The sequence below is a fragment of the Mus musculus genome, chromosome 9, assembly GCF_000001635.26.
Source record: "Mus musculus strain C57BL/6J chromosome 9, GRCm38.p6 C57BL/6J".
Lineage (NCBI taxonomy): Eukaryota > Metazoa > Chordata > Mammalia > Rodentia > Muridae > Mus > Mus musculus.
In genome coordinates, this window is record NC_000075.6 from 111139952 (window position 1) to 111165744 (window position 25793).

The 25793-nt window shown below is 42.4% G+C and overlaps 1 protein-coding gene across 37 annotated transcripts in view; it reads left to right on the forward strand.

The window, feature by feature from the left end:
• Positions 1-25793, forward strand: part of Lrrfip2 (leucine rich repeat (in FLII) interacting protein 2) — a 108123-nt gene that overhangs the window by 22406 nt on the left and 59924 nt on the right. For 21 of the 37 annotated variants that reach the window (XM_011243000.3, XM_011243004.3, XM_011243001.3 and 18 more), the window contains exons 3-5: positions 1239-1381; positions 21352-21438; positions 22897-22950. In XM_011243000.3, the coding sequence (XP_011241302.1) occupies positions 1292-1381; positions 21352-21438; positions 22897-22950 (231 nt within the window). In that variant the 5' untranslated portion in view covers positions 1239-1291. The remainder of the gene's footprint in view (positions 1-1238; positions 1382-21351; positions 21439-22896; positions 22951-25793) is intronic. The other 16 variants (XM_011243010.3, XM_011243021.3, XM_011243024.3 and 13 more) reach the window with 1 other exon arrangement.

Genomic DNA, 25793 nt, shown 5'->3' on the forward strand with positions numbered 1-25793 from the left:
TGTGTTAATTGTGACTCATTTGAGCCTTAATGGAGAAAGATTGGAGACCTCTAGGACAACTACTCTGTACTTAGAAATAATTTATCAGCTGTTTCTTTCAGACCGGAAAATGTGTTTGCTTATATTCAAATGTGATAGATAAATTTGCTATAGTGAAGAGATAGGTCATCCTCAGTCCTAATTTTTTGGTTTTATTTCCTGGGAAAGGGTCTCACTGTGTGGCCCTGAGTGGCCTGGAACTCACAGAGGATTCATTTGCCTTTGCCTCTCTAGTGCCTTGATTAAAGGAGGGGCCACTAGGCCCAGCAGCTGCTTTTGTTGACAAATTTAAGCCAGTTTGGGACTAGAGAGCTGTCTCAGCACTTAAGAACTCTTTCTGCTCTTTCTGAAGACCCAGGGTTCGGTTCCCACACCTACATGGCGGTTCACAACAGTCTGTAACTAGTTCTGGGAAATCAATGTCCTCTTCTGTCCTCCTTGGTAGTAGGCATACATGTGGCGGTTCACGGAATACATTCAGGCAATTATTCACATCTTCTTAGAAAAGAAAAGAAAAGAAAAGTAAGGCAGCTCAAGGTAATAAGTCAGAGAAGACAGGAGTGGCATGGACTGTGCTGGGAAAACACTTCTGGTGTGGTGGTGCTGCTTAATTGTCCTGAATCAAGTGAACTGGAGTACATGAAAGTCACTTGTATTTTTAACATACTCTGTTCTAAGGGGGAAAGCTAACTTGGACGATCTTGGTGTGTCATATTGTAATGGAATGTCTCAAGTTTCTTTTGTTAAAATTAGGAGAAATATGTTAAATGAGCTGTTTCTCAGCAGTGCATCCAGAAGAAGGGGTTGTATGTAGCATGGCATGCGTTCTGCATGAAGTAATGCACTCACACAGTCTGAAACTTATGAAACATCTTTCTTGACTGGAAATAGATTTTAGAAAAAGCCATATTAATTTTACACTGTTAGGTATAATTACATTTTGATTGAAGTTTTCTGAGCTAAGATAATATTTTCATAGGTTGTTGTGAATAGCTTAGTGGTGTTAGTAAGTTGGTAATTGATTTAAATTTAAATATTCTAAAATGCACTGAAGTAATTTGGTAGTGTGAAAAGGAATCCTTTCACTGATTTCTTGGAGAAGAAATAGAATTGCAATGTTACAGTTGAATGTTTAAATAAGCCTTATGATTACACAATGAAAACATCCTAACTTACTGTTTTTTTTTTTTTAATTTCAGTGCTGAACAGTAAACTCATTTTTCAGAGTTAAAAAATTATTTAAAAAAACAAGATGGGGACTCCTGGTTCTGGAAGGAAAAGAACGCCGGTAAAAGATCGATTTTCTGCAGAAGATGAAGCTTTGAGTAACATCGCCAGAGAGGTGTGTGCTGAGGTGTACAAATGATGCTCATGGGTGCTGGGAGGCAGACATGGGCTTGTCAGCTAGCTGTGGGGCGTTTGCTAGGAACATGCCTGCTGTTCACATCATACGACTGTCCTAGTAAGATGTACTTAGACTTGTATCCCTTCTGATTTGATTTTCTGAGAATTCATCTGAAATTCATTTTTCACTAGTTATGTGCTTTGTGTATGCTTAGAATTTTGGAGGTCTGAGAACTGCACTATAGCTCACTAAGCTTTGTAGCTCTCAGAACTGCTGGGTAAATGTTGACAGAAATTGCCCTTAAGGGATTTACAATCCTAGATTGCTTTTTTGAAACATTGTAGTAGATATTTGTCTGTCTGTCTGTCTATCATCCATCTGTCTGTCCATCCATCCATCCATTGTTGTTTTTGAGAGAGGGTCTCAGGAAGCCCAGGCTGGCCTTGAGCTCCCTATACAGCCAAGGATGCCTTCTGATCCTCCTATCTCACCTCCTGTCGGTGGGATTACAAGCCTGTGTAACCCTATGTGGCTTATGCGATGCTGGAGCTGAATCCCAGGGCTTGGTGCATCAACTGTGAAGCTAGATCCTGGGCAAGCTCAGCAGCAACTACGCGGGATCCTGGGCAGGGCTGGGACTTTCATATCGAATCCTTCAGATACTAACAGCTTCTAGGGAGTTTTTGTTTCAGTTTGTTGATAACTTAGGGGAAAGGAGGGGCAATAGGAGGGAAGATTCGATGCTTTTCGAATCTCAATCGAATCTCTGCAGCATCTCCTGTGTATGGATGTTTAGGAGAGCTCTCAGCTGGGATGCCTTTCTGAGGCTCTACCTGTGTTTCAGATTCTGAGTGTAGCTGCAGATTTGCACTTAGCTTTTGAGTGATAAATAATAACATTTTAATTGTGATTTTATCTATAGGAATTATCAGCATAGGCAAATCCATAGAAGTTGATGGATTGTGACACCAGAGCTAGGAGCATTAGGGAGGGACTGCTCAGGTTACATGGGCTTCTTCGTTGGGATGATAATGGATTATACTAAAAACACTGCATTATATACTCTGCAAGGGTGAACTTTTAGCATATCTATCTGTCTATCTATTGAGAGAACTTTTTCTGTCAGGAAAGATGGCAGTGATATATCCCTTTGCAATTTTAATTTAAACTTTTTTGTTGTTGGTATTTAAAAGCTTCTTCCTCATGTGGCCTAGCCTGGCCTCGGAATCCCTATGTAGACTTTGAACTTCTGATTCTCCTGACTTTATGCTGTCCCCACTCTCATCGTAAACAGAGTTGTATCACCACACCCTTTTAAGAAGGATTTTTTATCGTGTGTCTATGTGTATAGACATGGAGGCCAGGGGTGGATATGGAGGGTCTTCTTTAATTGCTTTTTATATTTGAGTGTGTGTGTGTGTGTGTGTGTGTGTGTGTGTGTGTGTACTCGTGCCACAGCGTGCTGGTGGAGGTCAGGTGACAGCTTTCAGAAGTCATTTCTTTCCTTCTCCCATGGGTTCCAGGCTCACACTGCCATCACCAGGCTTGCCCATCAGAGCTTTTGCCCTCTGCACCCCGTCGCTCTTGTGCCATATGTTCTTGAGACAGGCTCTCTCTCTGGAGCTGGAGCTGGCAGTTTAGCTGGTCAGGCGGTTGGCAAGCCCAGGCTCCTCATGCCTCTGCACTTACTCAGTGCTGGGATTATAGGCATGCACAGCTTTTTAATATGAATTCTGTGTGATTGAACTCCGGTCTTCATGCTTGGTTTGCAAGCATTTTAGTGTAGAAGTCAAATTTTGTGGAATAGTATTTGAAGCAACATTAACTAAAACTGAGTAGGACAGTGTTGAAATAAAGAAAAGTTATCTAAAAACTTTATACAATTACTTTATAGTAGAAACCAGATATTTTTAGCTAAAAAAGATATTTTAAAAAATGAAAAAAGTCCTTTATAGTGACCTTAAGTATTTATACAAGACACATACTTTTAGATAGAAATTAAAATTACCAGAGTGTTTCACAATTGGAGGTGGACGTGGGGAGGGTTCAGTGGTCACTGCCCTTGTCTCACAAGCCTGACAGGTGCAGGTCCCTGAGACTATAGAGCCAAATGTGGTCACACACATCTGTAATCCTCTCATTATTGCGGTGAGATGGAAGGAGGCAGTAGGAGAATTGCCTGGGAGCTTGAGGGCCACCTAGCCTGAAGTACATAATAGGGCAGAATGAGAGACCCTGCTTCAACAAGGCTAAAAGCAGAACCTCTCTTGTGGTTTGAATATGCTTAGCCCAGGGAGTGGCACTACTAGGAGGTGTGACCTTGTTGGAGGAAGTGTGTCACTGTAGGGGTAGGCTTTGAGACCCTTCTCTTAACCACATAGGAGCCAGTATTCTGCTAGCAGCTTTCAGATGAAGATGTAGAACTCTCAGCTCTTCCCTGTACCATGACTGCCTGGTTACTGCCATGCTCCCACCTTGATGATAATGGACTGAACCTCTGAACCTGTAAGCCAGCTCCAATTAAATGTTGTCCTTATAAGAGTTGCCTTGGTCATGGTGTCTGTTCACAGCAGTAAAACCCTAACTAAGACAACTTTCAAAATTGTCCACTGAACCCTACACATGTGCCTTAGAAAACACACACACACACACACACACACACACACTTTAAAAAAATTTTTGGAGCATGTACTTTAAAAAAAAACAATTAAGGAGTAATCTGAGAAGTTGAAACCTTTAGAAAGGATGCAGATAGCCTTTTTTTTCTATAGATATGTTTATTATCATTTTTTGAGGATCTCAGATATGCATTTAATAGATTTTGCTCATCTCTATCCTTCATTACACCCAACTACCCCCACCCAATCTCCCTCCCAAGTTCATGTCATTTTTCTTTTTCTTTTTTTTTTTCTTAAATACTCCACTAAGTCCAGTTAGGGCTGCCTGTGAGTACATGGGTGTGGGTGCATCTGCTGGAACATGGGCAGTCTACAGGGGTCACACCCTTGGATAAACTGATTCTCTCTTTCCCAGGAGCTGTCAGTTGCCAGTAGCTTTTTAGGTAGGGATGGGGCCTCATGAGAACCTCCCCGTCCATGCTGAAATGTTGACTGGCTTGATCTTGTGTAAGTCTTGCGTAGGCAGCCACAACTGCTGTGAGTTCCTGAGTGGCAAGGACCCTATCATGTCTAGAAGACACGGTTTTAGAGCTGTCTTCCTCTGGCTCTTAACAGTCTTATTTTCTTTTAGGCAATCTAAATTCTTTTTAGTGGCTGAGTAATAAGTCCATTGTGTGTATATTCTTTTTGTTCCTAAGTTCATCTGTTGACTAGACTTTATTGGATGGCCATTTATTGCCTAAGGAGGTAATAGCCATTTAGACATCTAGGAGAACCAGAAGTTTGTGGCTCTTGATTATAGATTAACAGCCTGAGGAAAAGGTATGGAGATGCGGTTTGGGCTTAGGTAAAAAGACATATTCTAGCAGTGCTTTTTGGAGTGGATCCTTATGAGCTGGGCAGAGCTGATGGGAATACTGCTGCTCTGAGTAATTGATTTATTTTTAGTTCACAGTAAATAGAAGATTAGAAAAACTTTTGGCAAGTACAAAAGGTTTCTTAAAATGTGGATTACCAGAGCTGGAGAGATGGCTCAGTGGCTAGGAACACTGGCTGCTCTTCCAGAGGTCCTGAGTTCAGTTCCCAGCAACCACAGGTGGCTCACAACCATCTGTAATGGGATCCAATGTCCTCTTTTGCTGTGCCTGAAGGCAGTGACAGTGTACTCATATATATAAACTAATCTTTTAAAAAATGTGGATTATCATAGTCTGCAGGAATTATGAGTACTAACTCCAGCTTTCACCTAAGGGCATAGTTACTTTTTAAAACAAATATGAACTTCGGTTTTTTGTTTTTATTTGCTTTTTGATACAGGGTCTCTCTATATAACTCTGGCTGTTCTGGAACTTACTCTGTAGGCCAGGCTGGCCTCAAACTAACAGATCCACCTGCCTCTACCTCTGCCTCCCTACTGCTGCGATTAAAGGCATCTGGTACCACCTAGCTTGTGTTTTATTTAATTTTTTTTGAAGTATAATTTTCTCTCTCCCTTCCTTCCTTCCTTTTAAATCTATTTTTGAGACTTGATCTCCTTTTGTGTTGTGCTGACTGGCTGGGAGCTCACTGTGTAGACATGGTTAACCACACCCGGTAAAGTGAACTTTTAATATTCAGTCAGCACACATTAATTAAAGATCTATTATGTATGGACACTGCTACATTTAGAGGGTGTATATAGTTCTACCATAGAGCTCAGATTCAAAAGGGGAAATAGGCACTGAAGGCCACATAATGGATTCTTCCTCAAAGTTCAGATACTTAGCAGTTCCTTTTTGTCTTGAAAACTGGTTATCTGTGTCTGCTATAGTCACTGGGATTCTTAGAATCAAGGAAATATGTAATGTGTGTATTTATAACTGTTAAGTGCTTTGAGAGAACAGTAAACAGTTTCATTAAAGAGTGTGCCACAAGGGACATGCTTGAGGGCCTTGGGAAGGCTTCCTTGGAGGAAGTGGCCTTTCACCTGAGGTTTGTAGGATGAGGGCTATTCCTCAAGGGAGAGGGAGTTGTCAGAGAACTTTTTGTAAGCTTGTGAGTTTGAAGGGGGGGTGCATAGACCCCAAGGACTAACAGCGGCAGCTAAGGTTTGTTCAGCTTTGACTGTTATACACTGTCTCAGTGCTTTAACGAACAGCCCTAGGCTCTTTAATGCATTACCACTTCATCAGTTCTGTGTATAAGCAGCAGGTAACCTTGCCAAGTCCATAATGCTTGGAAGGGTGAGGTGAGAGCTGGAATCCCCATAGTTCCTGACCTCTTAGAGGTGTGGATGCTATCATCGAGGGCCTCTAGTTACTTCAGGTGATATCTGAGACAGGAGAAGAAAGAGGAATTAACCAACTCAAGCTAGTAGTTTGCAGATAGGGGCTAGTTTTGTTCTCTGGGATGTTTGGCAATGTCTGTGGACATGTGTGCCTGCCACAGTGAAGGGCGGCAATGGGGAAGGTGCCCGGGCAATGTGGGCAGAGGCTGAGGATGTTGCTAAACTTGCAGTGCACAGCAAAAGCATGCTTAGCAGGGATGCGGCTGAGAGCCCTGATGATAGACTCTCATGCATTATGTTTTGGAGCATTAGTCTGTACTAAGAACAGTGGGGAAATAGTGAAGGTTTTGTGTAGGAGTGGAATGATCAGAAGGATGGCTTATTATGGGCTGGAGATGGTATCAGAGAAGAGGCATCAGTGGTTTCACGGAGGTGAGTCAGGAGCCACAGGGGTGGGGTGGGTGGAATGGGGAGGGAAGTAGTTGGTGCTTTGAGTGGCTATGGATAGGTGGCGGAGACAGGACCCGGGAGAATACATCTGGATAGATGGTAGGGAGAGTCAGAATTGGGGAGGGGGAAGGCATGGTTGCGTGTTGGCATGTGCTGTATTTCAGGTGGCTGTGAGACAGCCACATGGAAACTTCACAGGGAGGCTTGAGAACACAGACTGCAAGCTCATAGGTGAGAGGTGGCCTTAGCAGACTCTCAATCCTTGTATCTAGTTGGCACATTGGGGTAATTGAACTCAGTGTGATCACCATCATCTAGGGCGAGGGGAAGGTGACTTCTCTTTAACTGAGTTGTAAGGAGTTCCAGGTCAAGTTAGAGTTTTATCTTTGACACCTTTTTTTTTGCTTTATGTATTTGATTTATATTATTCTGTACAAGTTGAGTTTGTCAGAGAAAATAATTCCATGAGTTAGGGTTCTTCCTCTTTGTAATTTTAGTGTTCTCAGTGTTGATTCACAAAATTCATAAATTATTATGAAATAGCAATTTCTTATTTTACTTAGGAGAAGTCAATGTCTTTCCATTTCTACACAGTTAAAAACAATCAAATGTCCTCCTTTCTGATTACTGACTTTACTAGCACGTCGTCTGAAAGAGCTGGTCTAAGTTGTACCTTTACCCAGAATTCTTTCAGGTGTCTTACAGTATGCATTGAGCCAGTCTGTTTCTCCCTTATCCTCAGCAGAGGAGAAAAGGGAGAGAGAGATGGAGCTGAAGCACTCTTTTTGTCACCAGGCTACCCACTGCTGCTTGTCACTTCCTGCCTGCTTGTTACTCCCTTCTGGAAGACCAGTGTTGCTCTCAGAACTTCACTGTCCCTTGATTTGTTGCTGTCTGGAATCAAAGGAGCATGATTATGCTAAAGGGTTCATTTTGTCTAGGTGTGACAGATCCTTCAAGCCCAGCTGTTGCTGGTATGGCCCCCGCCCAGCCCCCCAGCACGTCTATAGTACTCAGAGCCTCCTTTGGGTAGATTGCATCATTGCAGACCCTACGTTTTGCTTTTCTTGGGCTATTTATTAGTTTGTAATCAGATCTCAGTAATTAATCTTCTTAACCTTTGATTTCCTTTTTTATTTGGTAAGATTGTTTTTGCTGTCAAAGGTCTCTGCGTAAAAAAGAAGATAGAGTTTTTGACAATTATGAAAAGAAGAGTTACATTTTCTAGATTTTATTGTTTCAGTTTTATCTAATACATATTAATGCCTATGTTCAGAAAATTTTAAATATTTGTTCCTAAGTACCAAAGCTTTTTTTGTTGTTGTTGTTTTTTCGAGCCAAAGCTTTTTTTTTTTTTTTTTTTTTTTAAATTGTTAAACACTATACATTTCAAGGTCTAATTAAGAAAAAGGACACCTCACATTTTGGATTGAAGTGAAGTTGCTAGGAACATGGAGTAATAACTCTTATTTGTTAATTTGGAAACCATGGCAACACAATAAATATTATGCCTCTTAATTTGTTCTTCAGTGTTCTTTTGGCCCGAGTGCCATGGAAGAATAAACAAAATTAACAGTAAATGCTGAGCACGCACTACCTGAGTTAGTCATTTTTCTTGATGGTTTCACTCTTTTTTTTTTTTTTTTAGACACAATATGACTATAGAGCCCTGTCTGACCTCAAATTTATGATCCTCCTAACTCAAGCTCCCAAGTGCTGGTATTATAGGTTCCTGCCTTCACATACCTAGTGAGTGAGAAAAGATTTACTGCAGCTCAGTAGCCCCAAACTCATAGTGCCTTGTGCCTCAGTTCCCAGATTTTGTATTTTGAATCCCAAGTGTCTGCAGGTACAAGGGTGTGAAACAGGTAGTGGGATGTGGAGAAATGAACTGCCGGGCTAGTAGCTCATGGCCTATTATATGAATATATCACACTGTGTACATTGGGGGAGTTGGAATTGACTTTGAACTCTTTGGGACCACAATTAGATTAGGCCTCCAGGGCAGTTTCCCTAGTCACCACGGGAAGTGTCTGGGGTCTGGAGGAGGGGAGAGCTGGGGAGAAAGTTGCTGTTTGCATCTCTGGAGATGAAGAGAGCCTGGAGCAAGCTGTGGCTGAGGGAAGGGAGAATGGCAAAGTGTGGAGACTTGTGGGAGCTGAGGAGGTGGGCTCAGGGACTGTGCTGTGGAGGGAGGCTAGGAAAAGGGAAAGAGCCTTATGGGCCTTCACCACTTCATCTTCTGAGTTGAGGGACAGTGATAGAAGCTAAAAACAAGAAGAGAGACCTTAAAGTAAAGATTCTATGTTTAATTAGGGATTTATTGAGTCTGAAGTTCTTGTGGGACAGGACCCATTTCTAATAGCCCATTAGATCAGCTGGGTGGGAGAGGAGCCTGTCGTGGACATAAAGATTTGCTGACTTATCAACTGAAGGTAGTATCACCCAGGAGAGAAGATAGAATGCAGAGACAGAAGATTAAGCCTGGAAACTCCAGTTCTGTTAAAACTTTAAGGATCTACAAAAGAAATGTGTGTCCACACAGGATTCAGAAGAGGGATATTAGAAAGCACAGGGAAGACCAGAAGGTGCTAGTGCTACAGGACACCGGCAGTTTTCAGGAGGAATGAGGGGTTAGTGATTTCAGCTGCCGAGAGAAGTGAGATAAGAACTTAGGAATTCCACTGGGTTTGGTAGTTAGAGGTCATTAGTGACCTCTGACTGAGTAGTTTCAGTTCAGTGATTTGGCCAGAAGCCAGACTGTAGTCATTTGAACCAAGTGTGAAGTGAGGAGGGAGCTATGTGAGAACTGGGCTGCCAAGAGAGACTGTAGATCTGTGCTGGGTGCGGATTCCTTACTCAATTTTTTAAGATGGGACAGAACTTGTTCCCAATTTTGATGAGCCAATAGAAGAAGAAGCTAAGATAGGAAAGAAAGACAGGGTAGCTGGGACAGGGTCCCGGCTGGTGAGTCTTAATGGCAGTTTGGAGGGATGTGTTTGAGGGTGATGGGCTTGGGGCATTCTGACCTCAAACAGGAAGGACAGCTCTTCAGTGGGACTTGAGATGAAGGAAAAAGGACAGCATAGAGCCTGGGACGTCTGACTTGGGCAGGAAGATGTGGAGGGAATGCCTCCTTCAGGTCACAAGCTGTATTTTCTACTTCAAGCTCATCTTTAGACACATTTGAAAGATTCCTTCTGTGGTGGGAAAAGCATTGGAGCAAGTGGAGAAATACCTCATGTAGGAAGGAGAAGAAATGTGATATTGCAGAACTTTCTCCATTGACAGTGGATATCATTTCCATTGTATTTCTTAGAAATGCTCTCCTTGCTGTTTATTTAAAACAGTCTGTATTAGTATGACAGTTTTCAGTGGTGCCTACTTTGTTTCTGAAGGCCTCTGTGGTTCATAGAGTATATATGTCCTAAAAACAAAACAAAAGCACCTATTTGTGGTTCAGTAGGTTCTCTTCATAACTTGATGGACCTACCCCAACTTATAGAATGTATTTATGTCTTGGTTAACTCTATTGCCTCTGAAGTGTTAGGTACCAGATTCAGACTATCGTGAAGTAAGCATACCTTTGTTTCATACCAGAAAAGTAGTCTCAAGTGAGATGTGATATTCGGATTTTATCAAAGTAAACAGTGAACACTGCCCAGCTGATGAAGCAGCCCCTCCTTCCTTGTCTATCCAGTGAGCAGAGTTCTAAGAGGCTTGAAGGCCTCAGGTGGGCCTCTGATTGGAGTGCTGCAGGAACCTACAGCAAATTTAACCTGGTCATTGTGCCTGCTAAACTGAAGCAGTTACAGAATCTGAATTTAAAATGCAGAAAGCTTGTGGATGTTTTTGGGTATTGGACACCACAAGGTCTATCAAGACTGTCTATGTTTTAACTTTGAGAAGTTTTACTGTGCTTGTTCCTGGGGACTTCCGTAGGGTGACCTAATAGCATATAGCGGGAAGTCTCAAAGAAGGGAGAAAGTGCAGTTAGAATTAGGAAGCTTTGTAGTGCTCTAGGTGAAAGTGGTAAGAGCTGTTGGGAAGAGGAGGGATCTGCTGGAAGGAATCGAGGATGGATTTAGGAGGTTGGGAGGTCCTGAGGCTTGAGTGGGATGGTGTGGGCTCCCTTGTTGGAGACTAGCGAGGCCAGGCTGCCCACTAGACAAGGGTAGAGTTGTTTTCACTCACTCTGCTCTGCTGCTAGCTCATCCATTAGGTGTTAAGAGATGGAGGCTTTGATTATAGCTGAGCAGTCAGAGTGTGTGGTACTGGATCTGAATCCTCATTGGTTGAGAGCTGAAACTATGATCAAAGATGAGCAGAAAGGTAGGGCAGAGAAAAAGGAGGTTATCTACATCTGGTGTGCAGGAGGGAGTGGCCAAAGAACCAATGGAACAGCCAGGGCAGCTCCACAGAAAAGAGACTTGGAGCTCATTTGAAAACCATGCGAAGCAAAGCTCTGTGGTCTGTCTGAGGAGATTGGCTCAGACTGCATGTATAGACAGGTTGTAGTAGAGTGGGTGAGAGTCTTAGGATGTGGGTCTTGGCTCCAGTGTTTGCAGGTGAGGTGATGTTCTTGACAAGGTATTTGTCCTCTGTACCCAGAGATTGATTTTGTGGATTAGAAGCAATCAGGCATCCAGTCTTGCTAATGAGTCAGTGTACAAATGGCAACAGGCAGAGCAGTGAGATCTCCATTTGCCCACTATCTGCAAAGTGTGGCTTTTTTTTTTTTTTTTTTTGAGGTGGGATCTTGCTATATTGTCTTTGCTAGACTCATATTCCTAGGCTCAAGATTCTCTGGCCTTAGCCTCCAGATCAGCTGGGACTATAGTTATAACCGACTGTGCCAGGTGAAAGTTTGGGTTTTGATTACGAGGAAGTTATTCTGATAATATTGTTTAATTTTAGGTAAGGTTATCCGTTAGCAGACTTACTCCAGTTTGAGTTGGATTCTGATGTATTTTCATAAGCTGATTCCTCAGGCTGTATCCCTGGATCATCATGTTTCAAGGATTACTTAGGGTTTACTTAGTAAACTCAAGTAATTGGTCCAAGAAATGCTATATATTCTGTGCCCCTCTTTGAGATTCCTGATGTTCGTTGTTACTAATATTCTGACTTAAAAAGAAGTTCAACCCAATATTTCCTAACCCTTCTAGGTCATAAAATTTCCGTTCTTCTGTTTATACATTAAACTTTGTGAACTGGAATTTTGCATATTTTTAGTATTTCTCTCTCTCTCTCTCTCTCTCTCTCTCTGTTTGTATGTGTGTGTTTGTGTGTATTTGAGATAGGTTCTCATATAGCCCAGGCTGGCCCCTATGTAGATAAGGATGGCACACTCCTGCCATAGCCTCCTAGGTACCAGGATTACAGATGTTGCCTCCACACCTTGTAACTTGGGTTTTTTTTTTTCTAAATTCACTTTTATTTATTAAGAAAGCTTACCTTATGATATAATCCAGTAGGCTGGCGAGCCGTCTCAGTGGCTAAGAGCATTGAGTACTCTTTCAGAGGATCTGGGTTTGATTCCCAGAACCCACGTGCTGACATACAACTGTCTGCAACTCCGGGCCCAGGCAATCTCACACCTTCTTCTGCTCCTGGTCACTGCATGTGCACGGTGCTCAGGCATACATACAGGCAAAGCACCCATGCACATAAAATAAAGATAAAGATTAAAAAAAGAATATAACTCAGTGACCAACACATGTGCCATTTTAGGATATTGCATTCTTTTAAAATCTGCTTACTGTGATGTACAGTTATCATCTTTTATCAAATTGCAAAGCATTTCATCAGCCCCTGGAGAACTCGCTTCTTAATTAGCAGTCACTCTCTATTTCATCCTTCCCTGGCAACCAGTAGTCTAGTTTCTGTCTATATAGATTTGCTTATTCTTGGTATTTTATAGACATAGAATCTCGTGTCACTTTTCCTATCTGTCTTTTCTCACTCAGCAAAATGTTTTCAAGGCTTATCTATGTTGCAGCCTTTTCTAGTCCATGTTTGTTTTAATGACTGAGTAGTATTCCAGTAGTGGATCCCCCACATTTGTTTATCTACTCACCAGCTGCTGGAATGTTGGTTATCTCTGCATTTTGACTGTTCTGAGCAGAACTGTTGTGAATATTTGTGGGAACACTGCCTTCATCTCCCTTAGGTTCACATCTTTTGGTAAATGCTGGGCTTTATGGCAACTCTGTATTTAACTTCTGGAGAAACTGCTACACTTTCCCAGAGCAGCTGTATACCATTGTACACTGCCAGCAGTTGTGTAGGGTTTGATCTTGCCACATTCTTGCCAGCTCTAATTACTTTCCTTAAAATATAATTTGTTTTGTTAAAACCATTCTAGTAGCTGTGACTGGTGGCTCAGTGGATGTGAGGTCTTTTCCATCTTTTTTCCCCTCTGCTTTCTCATTAACCTTTTTTTTTTTTTTTGGAGTCTTAAAATATGTGACACAGTTTTGGTCAGGTTCTTTCCATTAACAAGCACTGAGTAAAAGCAAACAACAATAATGACTCAAAGCTTCCATATACGTAGAAACGTGTGTCCACACGACATTGTTTCCTCCTGAAGGTTTTTCCATACTCATCTTTTATGAGATACTCTTTTCACTGACTAGGTACCAAGTGTTAGGGATGGTACTTGGCCTGCCCCTGAGCTCCCTGGGCACAGTTGATGGCCTTCCCAGCTCTTGGGCCTTCTTGGTCTCTCTCTAGTTTCTTTCTGGAGGCACTCAGAGCTATGAGTTTTCCTCTTAGGACTGCCTTCATTGTGTCCCATAAGTTTGGGTATGTTGTGGCTTCATTTTCATTAAACTCTAAAAAGTCTTTAATTTCTTTCTTTATTTCATCCTTGATCAAGGAATCATTAAGTAGAGTGTTGTTCAGTTTCCACGTGAATGTTGGCTTTCTATTATTTATGTTGTTATTGAAGTTCAGCCTTAGTCTGTGGTGGTCTGATAGGATGCATGGGACGATTTCAATATTTTTGTATCTGTTGAGGCCTGTTTTGTGACCAATTATATGGTCAGTTTTGGAGGAGGTACCATGTGACACTGAGAAGAAGGTATATCCTTTTGTTTTAGGATAAAATGTTCTGTAGATATCAATTAAATCCATTTGTTTCATAACTTCTGTTAGTGTCCCTATGTCTCTGTTTAGTTTCTATTTCCAGGATCTGTCCATTGGCGAGAGTGGGGTGTTGAAGTCTCCCACTATTATTGTGTGAGGTGCAATGTGTGCTTTGAGCTTTACTAAAGTTTCTTTAATGAATGTGGCTGCCCTTGTATTTGCAGCATAGATATTCAGAATTGAGAGTTCATCTTAGTAGATTTTACCTTTGATGACTATGAAGTACCCCTCCTTGTCTTTTTTGATAACTTTGGGTTGGAAGTCAATTTTATTCGATATTAGAATGGCTACTCCAGCTTGTTCCTTCGGACCATTTGCTTGGAAAATTGTTTTCCAGCCTTTCACTCTGAGGTAGTGTCTGTCCTTTTTCCCTGAGGTGGGTTTCCTGTAAGCAGCAAAATGTTGGGTCCTGTTTGTATAGCCAGCCTATTAGTCTATGTCTTTTTATTGGGGAATTGAGACCATTGGTGTTAAGAGAAATTAAAGAAAATTGTTGCTTCCTGTTATTTTTGTTGTTAAAGTTGGGATTCTGTTCTTGTGGTTGTCTTCTTTTAGGTTTGTTGAAGGATTACTTTCTTGCTTTTTCTAGGGTGTAGTTTCCATCCTTGTGTTGGTGTTTTCCCTTTATTATCCTTTGAAAAGCTCGATTCGTGGAAAGATATTGTGTGAGTTTGGTTTTATATGGAATACTTTGGTTTCTCCATCTATGGTAATTGAGAGTTTTGCTGGGTATAGTAGCCTGGGCTGGCATTTGTGTTATCTTAAGGTCTGCATAATATCTGTCCAGGATCCTCTCGCTTTCATAGTCTCTGGAGAGAAGTCTGGTATAATTCTAATAGGCCTGCCTTTATATGTTACTTGACCTTTTTCCCTTACTGCTTTTAATATTCTCTCTTTATTTAGTGCATTTGTTGTTCTGATTATTATGTGTTGGGAGGAATTTCTTTTCTGGTCCAGTCTATTTGGAGTTCTGTAGGCTTCTTGTATGTTCATGGGCATCTCTTTCTTTAGTTTTGGGAAGTTTTCTTCTATAATTTTGTTGAAGATATTTGCTGGCCCTTTAAGTTGAAAATCTTCATCCTCATCTACTCCTATTATCTGTAGGTTTGGTCTTCTCATTGTGTCCTGGATTTCCTGGATGTTTTGAGTTAGGATCTTTTTGCATTTTGTATTTTCTTTGATTGTTGTGCTGATGTTCTCTATGGAATCTTCTGCACCTGAGATTCTCTCTTCCATCTCTTGTATTTTGTTGCTGATGCTTGCATCTATGGTTCAAGATTTCTTTCCTAGGGTTTCTATCTCCAGTGTTGTCTCACTTTGGGTTTTCTTTATTGTTTCTACTTCCCTTTTTGGGTCTTGGATGGTTTTGTTCAAGTCCATCACCTGTTTGGTTGTGTTTTCCTGTATTTCTTTAAGGACTTCTACCTCTTTAGCAGTGTTCTCCTGTATTTCTTTAAGTGAGTTATTAAAGTCCTTCTTGATGTCCTCTACCAGCATTATGCGATATGATTTTAAATCTGAGTCTTGCTTTTCCGGTGTCTTGGAGTATCCAGGACTGGCTGAGGTGGGAGTGCTGGGTTCTGATGATGGTGAGTGGTCTTGGTTTCTGTTAGTAAGATTCTTACGTTTGCCTTTCGCCCATCTGGTAATTTCTGGAGTTAGTTGTTATTGTTGTCTCTGGTTGGAGCTTTTTCCTCCAGTGATTCTGTTAGAGTCTGTCAGCAGACCTGGGAGACTAGGTCTCTCCTGAGTCTCAGTGGTCAGAGTACTCTCTGCAGGCAAGCTCTCCTCTTGCAGGGATGGTGCACAGATATCTGGCGTTCAGATCTGCCTCCTGGCTGAAGATGAAGGCCTGAAACAGGGCCTGTCCCAGAAGCTGTGTAGCTTCTGTAGCCTGCACTCTCACCTGTGCAAACTAGTCTCTCAGGGATCTAGGACCCAAGACCCAAGATGGCTCCCCCACCTGCCGCCTTCTTGGAATGTCACTCACAAGGTGGCACATAGTCAGAGAAGCAGCTGCTGCTGCTGCTCCCCCTCCCCCTCCCCCTCCCCACTGCTGGGCCAGAGAAGCTTCTTAACAGGCAGTCTTGCTGGGGACCTCACCAGTGATGAGAGCTGCACTGCTTTCAGCTTCCTAGAAGAACAGCAGCGAGTCGTGTCTTCAGCACACGCCCAAGCGTGAGCTCTGTGAGGCTGGTAGGTAGGCGAAGCTGCCCGGATGTAGCCTGGATGGCTCGGGATAGCTGCATTCAGTGACAGGTCTGGGCTCTCTTCTTCTTTTTTGCTGTTATTTGCAGCATTGCCTGGACAAACATGTTTAATGAACAGCTCCCTCAAGAGGAGCGTCACTCAGAGATTTCAACACACTTCAACTGTGACACCGGCTGGAGAAAGGCAGCCACTACACTGCATCTGAGAACTGTAGTTCCCCTCAGTTCACAGGGACCATATCAATACCCTAGTATTGTAAACATTCTGGAAGGGCAGGCACAAAGGCTTGTAGTTCTACAAGCTGGTGGCAGGATTCAGTCTGTGCGTCAAGTGTGTGGTTCTACTGGCATTGCCACCTTGTGAGTGACATTCCATCCTGTGAACAAAGGCATGTTAACACTTGACTTAGACCAGGAATTTGGCACAAATGCTCAATATGAAGGTTGTAGCTCATTTTCTTAGTGTGAATGCTGCCTTACTAAGCAAGAACTTTGTCCCTCTTCTGGCTGCAGGGACCAAAAATTAGTTGTTTGATACAAGGTGTCTAAGTTAGAAGGTATGACAGCTTTAAAAAAAACAAAGAGACAAAGACAGGTTTCTCTGTGTAGCCCTGGCTGCCCTGGAACTCCTTTTGTAGACCAGATTGGCCTCAAACTCAGAAATCTGCCTGTCTCTGCTTTCCATTGCTGGGAGCTTTTTTGAGGGAACACCTTTAAATTTAACAGAATTAGCAGCAACAATTAAGGCAGCAAATGCAGTTCGTGCCGATGCACTTGTCATTGCATTTTATATAAAAGTCTAGGACACTGATGCTAGTCACTTAATCCTTGCCGGTCTCAGATGCTCACTGGAGATGTCGATGGTGATAGCTGCGCATGCTCAGCCTCACTCTATCTTAAGTCCCAGACATATTCAAAGGATCCCCTTGCCCAGCTCAGCTGCCTACTTCATAAGCTTAAACATTTGTTTTCTACATTTTATTTTATATGTCTGAGTGCTTTGCTTGCATATGTCTGATACACCATGTGTGTGTCTGGTGCCCACGGAAGTCAGAAGAGGGCATTAGATGGCCTGGAACTAGAGTTACAGATGGTTGTTAGCCGTCGTGTGGATGCTAGGAACTGAATCCCAGGTCCTCTGCAAGAACAGCAAAGTGCTCCTAATCACTGAGCTCTCTCTAGGGCCATAGTTCACAGAATTTTAAGTGTTTTTTTTTTTTTTCCTACTACATTTGCAGACCAGCTGGCAGTAGGGCTGGACTGGCCTGCATCTGCATGTCCATTAATACTGATACTGGTTGGGTCTCCTTTCTTGTTTTCGTTTAGGGCACTTTCATGATGTTTTTTTTCTGGTACCAAATCCACTTGTGTGTGTGTGTGTGTGTGTGTGTGTGTGTGTGTGTGTGTATGTGTGTGTGTGTGTGTGTGTGTGTGTGTGTGTATGTGTGTGTGTGTGTGTATGTGTGTGTGTGTGTGTGTGTATGTGTGTGTGTGTGTATGTGTGTATGTGTGTGTGTGTGTATGCATGAATGTATGTATGTATGTATGTATGTATGATCGCTCTATGTTGCCTAGTATGCTGTAGGACCTGAACTGCTGTGGTCCTTCTCCCTCAGCCTGCTAAGTAACTGAAACTAACTGAGATTACAAGTTCATCCTACAACACTTAGTGTGGGTTGTTATTGTTCGAGACAGTCTCTACTTAGGCTAAGTTAGCTTGAAACTGGATGTGTAGCCCAGACTGGCTTCAAGTTTTACAGCTCTTCTGCCTCAGCCTCCTTAGTGCTGGGATTACAGGTGCACAGTACGGTTTTAGTTTGTTACGTCCTTCATCAGCCTTCATGTGCCTCATATTTCAAAGCACAACCACCAGCATCTCCGGAGTGCACAGGAGGCTTCTCACCTGAATTCCAGGCCCACAATTTTACATGTTAGTGTTAGGAATGGGAGTCATTTTAGACTAAAATCATAAATGATTTAGGCTTCCAAATATTATTATTTCATGTGTGATCATAGTCTATATGATCACTTTTCAACTTAGCTAAATCTTTTTTGGTGAAATATGCATGATGTTGAGTTTACCATGGTAGCCATTTTGAGTGTGCATTCCTGCACACATTATGTACATTTTGTACATTTCTATTTTGTACCTGTCACCTCAATCCTTCTGCAGAACCTCACTGTCTTTTAGCCCGGAAACTGTCCCTGTTAAACACTGGAGTCTTCACTCCCCTTCCTTCTAGCACTTAGCAACCACCCTTCATTCTGTCTCTACGAATCCCATCTTAGGTGTTTTACGTAAGTATAGCGAGAGAATAGTCATCCATCTGGATTTACCTTGCTTCATTTAGAGTCTTTATAAGATTCATCTGTGTGGTCATATCAAAATGTCCTTCCCTCCTAAAGACGGAGCAATATCTAGTCATAGGGCTTAATGTAATTTGCTTATCCATCCATTTGGGTTGTTGTCACCTTGTGGTTTTTGGGACTGTGACACTGTAAACATTGGTGTATAACTGTCTGTTTGGGTCTTTGCTGTTAAGTGTTTTGTATTTTATCTTTCAGTGGAGTTATTTGTATCAAATGGTCTTTCTGCATTTAGTTTTAATTTAGTTTGAATTCAGTTGTGTTGCGTTTACTTTGTGTGAGAGAGATGGTTAGTAAAGTAAATCTGCATGCGCTTCCCTGTGGGTTGCACCCTGGGTGAACACCCTGCTGTTACTCGCCGCACTCCTGAGTGCTCACTTCAGTGTGGCAATTGCAGAGCACAGGCTTTGTCTGCTGCTTTGGACTCGGCCTTGGCTTCTCAGTCTTAGAGCAGTGTATAGGAAGAAAATCAAGTCAGGTAGTTTTAAAGCCTGTTTCTCTGTGTTAAACGTGTGGCTTAAACACTGTCCCCACAGAGCTAGATGAAGTAACAAAAGGAAGACTGTGTGAGTCTCTCTGAGTGCATGGTTTTTCCTTTGGTCGTTTATCTATAATTTAGGGTGTTAAGTCTCATTTTGGTGTAGATGGTACAGAATTGGCAACAGATCCTGGAGGGAAAGAATTGGTATTTTTGAACTGAATTTCTAACAGAGACTACAAGTAGAAAGCTAAAGTACGTAGAATGAAAATTCTTACTCATTGCCATGGCTATAATATAAAAAGTATTTGAAAAGTTTATTGCTTTGTAGATTTAAATGCATTTGCTATCTACTAAGATGTAACTAAGCCTCGAAGTCTTTTTCTATGACGTAAAACTCTTATGAGAAACAATTGCCAGAATGGGGGTAAATAGGAGTTAGCTGTTAGCTGTGCCCTGCTCGCCCAAACTAACAGGGCAGAGGTTGGTCATCTCACACTGTGCATTCTTAGCTAATTGCTTATGGGATGGACTTTTTAGGCACTGACTGAGTCTGTTCTTATGGATGGGCATAAATACAACATAGAGGGAAGCATCTCCTGTAGCTCAGATTAGACTAAGGATGTGGCCAAGGACACGGGGATCACCATAAAGCAGAGATCAGAGAGATCTGAATGATCCATGTAGCACATCAAACTGTTTATGAATTTCCTTGATATTCTGGCTTTAGTCTGAAATATTCATTTTTTTTTAAAGCAAATGTTGAGGCATTAAAGTTGTGGGGTGCCAAGAGGCATGTGATTCTAAAAGGTTTTATGTGTGTGGGTGTTTTGCCAGCATGTATCTCTTGTCTTCTACTTGTATGCCTAGTACTCAGATGCCAGAAGAGGACATTGCGTTTCCTGGAACTGCAGTTACAGAGAGTTGTGAGCCACCATGTGGGTGTTAAGTAAGAACTGAACTCAGATCCCTGGCAGCCCTGGAACTCATGCTGTAGGCTAGGCTGGCTCCAACTCACAGAGACCTGCCTGCTTCTAGCTTTGGTTTCAATTCTTACAGATTGCTTTTAACATAGTGTGTGTGTGTGTGTGTGTGTGTGTGTGTGTGTGTGTGTGATAACTTGATAATTTTCTCCTTCTGCCATGTACCTGCTGGGCCATATTCCCATACCTCCTCACCCACAAAAGACAAGGTCTCTTTTCATAGCCCTGGCTGGCCTGGAACTCACTCTTTATTATAGGGGCTCCCACAGCAGAGCAAAGTATGACTCTACTAATGTTAATTAGGCCTATGTGTAGAGCACGGTCAGGGAATCAGTTGCAAGAGCAGAGTCGCTGCCACCCACAGCCTTACTCTATGGAGAAGGATGAGTTCTGTGGAGGTGCTTAGATGGAGTCTCTCTGTCAGGTAACCTTCCACAGTGTGGAAGTGCCTCCTGAGGCTACACAGCCATATGCAGTTAGGTCGGAGTCACAGCAGAAAGAGGGAGGGGTTAAGATGTGAGGAGCCTTGTTTCTGCTTTCACCTCTTCCCTCCTGTCCTTGGCGTCCCTCCACTTCTTACTTAAATATAGGCAACGGGAACCAATAGAGGGTTTTAAACACCTGAGTGGTGTCAGAGACATTGTTGTCAATTTTATGGTCTTGTAGAGGATGGATTATAGGGCAGATTCTAGAGAGATGATTTGAAGATGATTGTAGTCCAAGCAGGAGACAGCTGGGTTTTCCTGTTGTGACTCCATTTACATTAAGTATGAGGACAGCAGATTACTAGAGATTAGCAGTTGCTTGGATCTAGTAGGGTACAACAGGGAGTAATTATTCATGTATGTGGGTTTTCTCGTTGAGGTTCTTGAGTTAATAGTACTAAAACCCACCAAATTATATATTCTTCAAAATGTTGAGTTAGTCTGCATCCATGCTGCCCTGAACACACCTGGTCCACTTTAAAAATGGTGCATTACCTTTGATGCTTAAATTATATATTAGTTTAAGAGGGACGGGGACAGATGGTGGCAACAGGGAGGCGGAGACCCTGGAATGAGCAGAGTTCGAGACGTCAGCGGTAACGAGTTTAAATATTGGCAATATTGAAAATCAAATAACAGTGGTTTCTCAAGTTCTTTGGATGATTGAGTTGCTAAGAAAAGAAAGAAAGGAACAGAGCGAGCTTTGGGGATGTAAGTGGTGAGCTGAGCATCAAACATGCTCAAGGCGAGCGGCTGAAGACAATGGTCCTGACACCAAGACTTGAGACCAGAGAGAGGGGAATGGATGGAAGTTGACTGAAGTCAGGCAAGCTTGTTAAAATGATATTTTCTTTTTCCAATATCTTTGGAAGACATGTCCATTGTTCCTGTCCTCACGTCTAGTCTGTAAGTACTTTTCCTTCCTTCCTTCCGTAAAACTGAGATTTATGTTACTTTTCAGGCAGAAGCAAGGCTAGCAGCAAAGCGGGCCGCCAGGGCAGAAGCAAGAGACATCCGCATGCGGGAACTGGAACGACAGCAGAGAGAGGTAACGGAAGCCGCCTTAGCTGGCGTGTATGTGCTGCCTGTGTGCAGTGTATTGGGGAGAGGGAAGGAAATGATGAAGGCGAGATCTCACAGTCTCAGATCTCCATTTCCAGGGCAGGAGCACAGAGAGCTTCTGTGAGACACAAGGCGTTACAGTGAGATAGTGACAGGGAAATCCCCATTCGGACAGACTTTTCCTCAAGGTGCAGTCTCCTCCCCCGAACGTAGCTCTGAGTCTTGCCCTCCTAGGTGAGCAACTGCTTTTTCTTTTTAGATAAAGCAGTTCAGAATGAACACAAAGAGAGGCGGGGGCATTGCAGAGCATATATGCAAAGGATGGGTTGTTGAAAGCACGGGGGCCCAGGGTGGCAAAAGTAATGCCCCTTTATTCTTCACTCCATAATTCCAATTCTCTGCCGTCACAATAATCAACTTAGTAAGTCTGCTCTGGACATTTTCCTGGGTTTTCTTACTTATAATATAAACACCGGTCTGCCTGCATTGCTACTACGTTCACCGTCAATTCTATTTCCACAGAATGGGGGGAGACACCCCCATAATGGATCTTTGCGCTAAATGGGGAAGTTTTGGAATGGAAGATTTTACATGAGATGTGTGCAGGTCCAAGCATAAACATTGCAGTGCACCTCGATCTCCCCAGCTAGCTAGCTGAATCCTCATGCTTACCATTTTGAAGCATGTTTGATAAGGTAGGGAAATGGTCCCCAAACTATAAAATCGGTAGGACACCCCACCTCAAAAGAATAAAACAACCAATGCCTCTATCTGGAGTCAGAAAGGACTGGCTTATCAGTGCCTTGGCTTGATGTGTGGAATTATAATGGGTTTCATTATGTTCTGTAGTTTACAGATTTATATTATGCTTTTGTCTTCAAACAATTGGAAGAAAGTAAAATGGGTAAATGTCAGTTGATCTAACATAGCATACTTGTTAACCTTTCTCTCTGACGTTGACTTGAGTGTGAAAACACTCACAAATGTTTCACTATTGTACTTACAAAGGGAGAAGCACCTGTGGAGTAGTAGAAAGCAATTTATTTTGATGTTATTGGTAGATTTTCTATTGATAAGTTAAAAAAGAAATTTATATATTTGTGTTCTATGTTGATGTAATTTTCTCCCTTAGATACAGCTTCAAATACTGGATGCAGTTGTTGGTTTGGAATGCAATGTTCCAATATATTGTCTTTATACTCTTAAGACTACATGAAGTTATAAATAGAAGAGACAGTTATTAATAGAAATTCGATCTATGCAGAGAACCACGTGTGTGTTTTTTTTTTACTGAACATACTAGCTTATTAATATTTTATATTTTCAAAGTATAGCTTTGAGTCACCTACTATTGTTGTCTAGGGCAAATGTGTGTGAGTAAGACTTTTTTGGAGAATGCAGTGAATTGAAAACCACTCAGCTCATAAAACTTTTGTGTTTATAGCCTTCTCATCATCATTCCTTTGACCGGAAATGGGGAGAGATTCACAAGTGGCTGGTAGGCCAGGATTGCCTGCCCTGCATGCTGTGATAACTGCTGAACTAATCTAACATGGAAGCAAAACGTTGACTAATGGTTTGAGAAGTAGGTGGTGTGTTCTGTGTGGGCCTAAAGGTCGCAGAGTAGCTGTTCTATCTGTAGGGATCAGATGGGTGCTGGAGTCCAGCATTTTCATTTGTGGTCAGTAGCCTCACTTTGACCTCATGAAAGCCCCAGATGAAGAAAGGTTGGGTAAATGAATGCATGCTTTCTTTGAATGGGTTTGCTTTTCATCCCTCAATCCCTGCTTCCTCCTTTCATTCTCCATCTTTAAAAATTAACTCCACAGGCTCTCCATGGGAGATGACCCTCGGTCTTAGCTCGTGTCTTCTGAATTGTGTTCTTATTTCATCTCTTAGCTCTTTGCCAAGCCCTCTACTCCCATTGCAGACTTTTAGCTACACCAGTGAATACCATGAACTGGTAGGATACTAGTTGGCAACCGTGAACTTTTTTCAAGTTCCGATTTCAATGCAGGATTATTAATTTGATATGTGACTAGGCTTGGTGTGGTATATGAAGCCCAATAATATTATGCAAATACTTGAAAGAGTACTTTTTTGTTTGTTTGTTTTTCGAGACAGGGTTTCTCTGTGTAGCCCTGGCTGTCCTAGAACTCACTTTGTAGACCAGGCTGGCCTTGAACTCAGAAATCCACCTGCTTCTGCCTCCCAAGTGCTGGGATTAAAGGCGAGCGCCACCACGCCCGGCTGAAAGAGTACTTTTATGGGAACTGTTGATAGGTATATTAGTCACCAGAGAAGCTTCCCAGAGAGTCTGAGACCATGTCTCAGCTGGTGCTCACACCTCACCTTCCCATACAAGTGGCTCGTAGAGCAGCGTGGTGAGGAGTCTCCAGGCCTGTAGGGGCTTGGCTTGCTGGGATGTAAGTGGGGAGCATTAGAACAGGAAGCTCAGGAGTGAAGGAAGCTACTGTGTCTCAGCACGGTGCTGCTAAGGGGGCACTTGTCACTTTATGTATGGGCTTTTTTTTTTTCAACTTGAAACAGTCTAGATGTACCTGGGAAGAAGGAATCATAACTAAGGAATTTCATCCATCAGATTGGCCTATGGCCATGTCTATGAGGTATTTTCTTAATTACTAACTGATGTAGAAAGGTCCAGCCCACTGTGGGTGGTGCCATCCCTAGGCAGATGGGTTTGGCTGTATAAGAGAAGTAGCTGAGCAAGCCAGAGGAGGCAATACAGTAAGCAGTGTTCCTCAAGGGTCTCTGCTTCAGTTCCTGCCTCTAGGTTCCTACCCTGACTGCCCTCACTGATGAACTGTAACCAGTAAGCCAAATAAAACTTTCTCCCCCTAACTTGGTTTTGGTCAGTATTTTATCAATCATAGCAACAAGAAGCAAACCAGGACAAGAGAGGAACAGGTAGAGGTTTAGTGACCAACACTGGCAGAGTCAGGGTCAGAATGTGAAGAGGAAGGGAGGCCACCGCTGGTGCAGAGGTGAAGCAGGTAAGGGGAGGGCTGTGTCCTCCTGGGTTCCATGCAGTCCTTTGTAGCCAGCTGGCTGTTTCTCATGATTCTGATTTCAAGTCGTCTGCTTCAGTCAGCAACCTTTGTGTGGCTGGAAGAGTAAATGCTGTTTCTAGGGTTTCCTAATCTGCAGCTGAAGGAGCAGCTCCAGTGCCAGTAGTCATATTTGTAGGCAGAGAAGACAGGCTTGTTCTTGGGGCTGTGGTTTTCTCTTACTGAAACCATTTCTCCTTACATTAAGTGAACTTTTAAAAAGTGTGTTTTAATTTGATTAACCCAATTTGAATATAATAAGATAAAGTTCCAGAGAGTTCTGCTTTGAAGTTTTTATACTTTATTAGTTCTTATGAGAAACTCAGTCATCACAGAAAATATCACTGCAGAATCTTTTTCAAATCTGTATTTTACCATTACCAACACTGGCTTTTCATTCACGATTTAAGATTTTAGAATACTGGAGCAGGGAATCTCTGTCCCTGAGCTTTATTTCCAGCCTGCTTTTACTGTTTGAGACAAAGTCTAAGTTGTCCAGGCAGAAGAAGTCTGTTGGTCATGACCTTCCTCGTGTGGGTGCTTAATTTGTCATTCATGAGAGTTGCCAGTCCCCAGCCAGGGAGGAAAGAATTCCCAAAAGTTTGGACTAGATATGTCATTTAAGTCATTGTTATGCTTGGATTGCTCAGCCCTAATAAGGCGACACAGGATTATGACATTGACTATTTCTCATGACTTCTCAAAGAAGGGGAATACTCTGCTTTGTATTTAGAACCTTAGAAGGCAGTTTGCTGTAATCTGTTTCATTGTTACTGGTGCTGTTACTTCAGGAAGAGCCATTGGGTGTTATTGTAGTACTGTAGATCTGACCTGGATGATGAAGAGGGCTGTCCCTCCATGGAAGAAAGGTCCTGAGTTTGTTGTTTCTGTGTAACTGAACCACAACAGAGTGAATGTTGTATTTATGGTTCGGTTGTGTGCCGAGTCTGAGGGTCGAAATGCCGGCCCCAGCTGTGTGCTTCTATAGATTCCTCCTTAGCCTTCTGGGAGATGACTTTCTATCCCAAAGATGAGGGATGTGTTCTGCTTTCATTTGTTTGCTTTAGATACAGGGTCTTAACTATGTAATCCTGGCTGGCCTGGAACCCACTTTGTAGAGCAGGCTCATCTCAGACTCACAGAGATCTGCCTGCTTCTGCCTCCTAAATGCTGGGATTAAAGGAATGGCTAGATGTGTTGTCTAACAGTGCTCGTTTATGGCTGGTGAAAGAGAAGTTTAGAGATTCAGCTTGAATATCAGCTTGGTATCCCA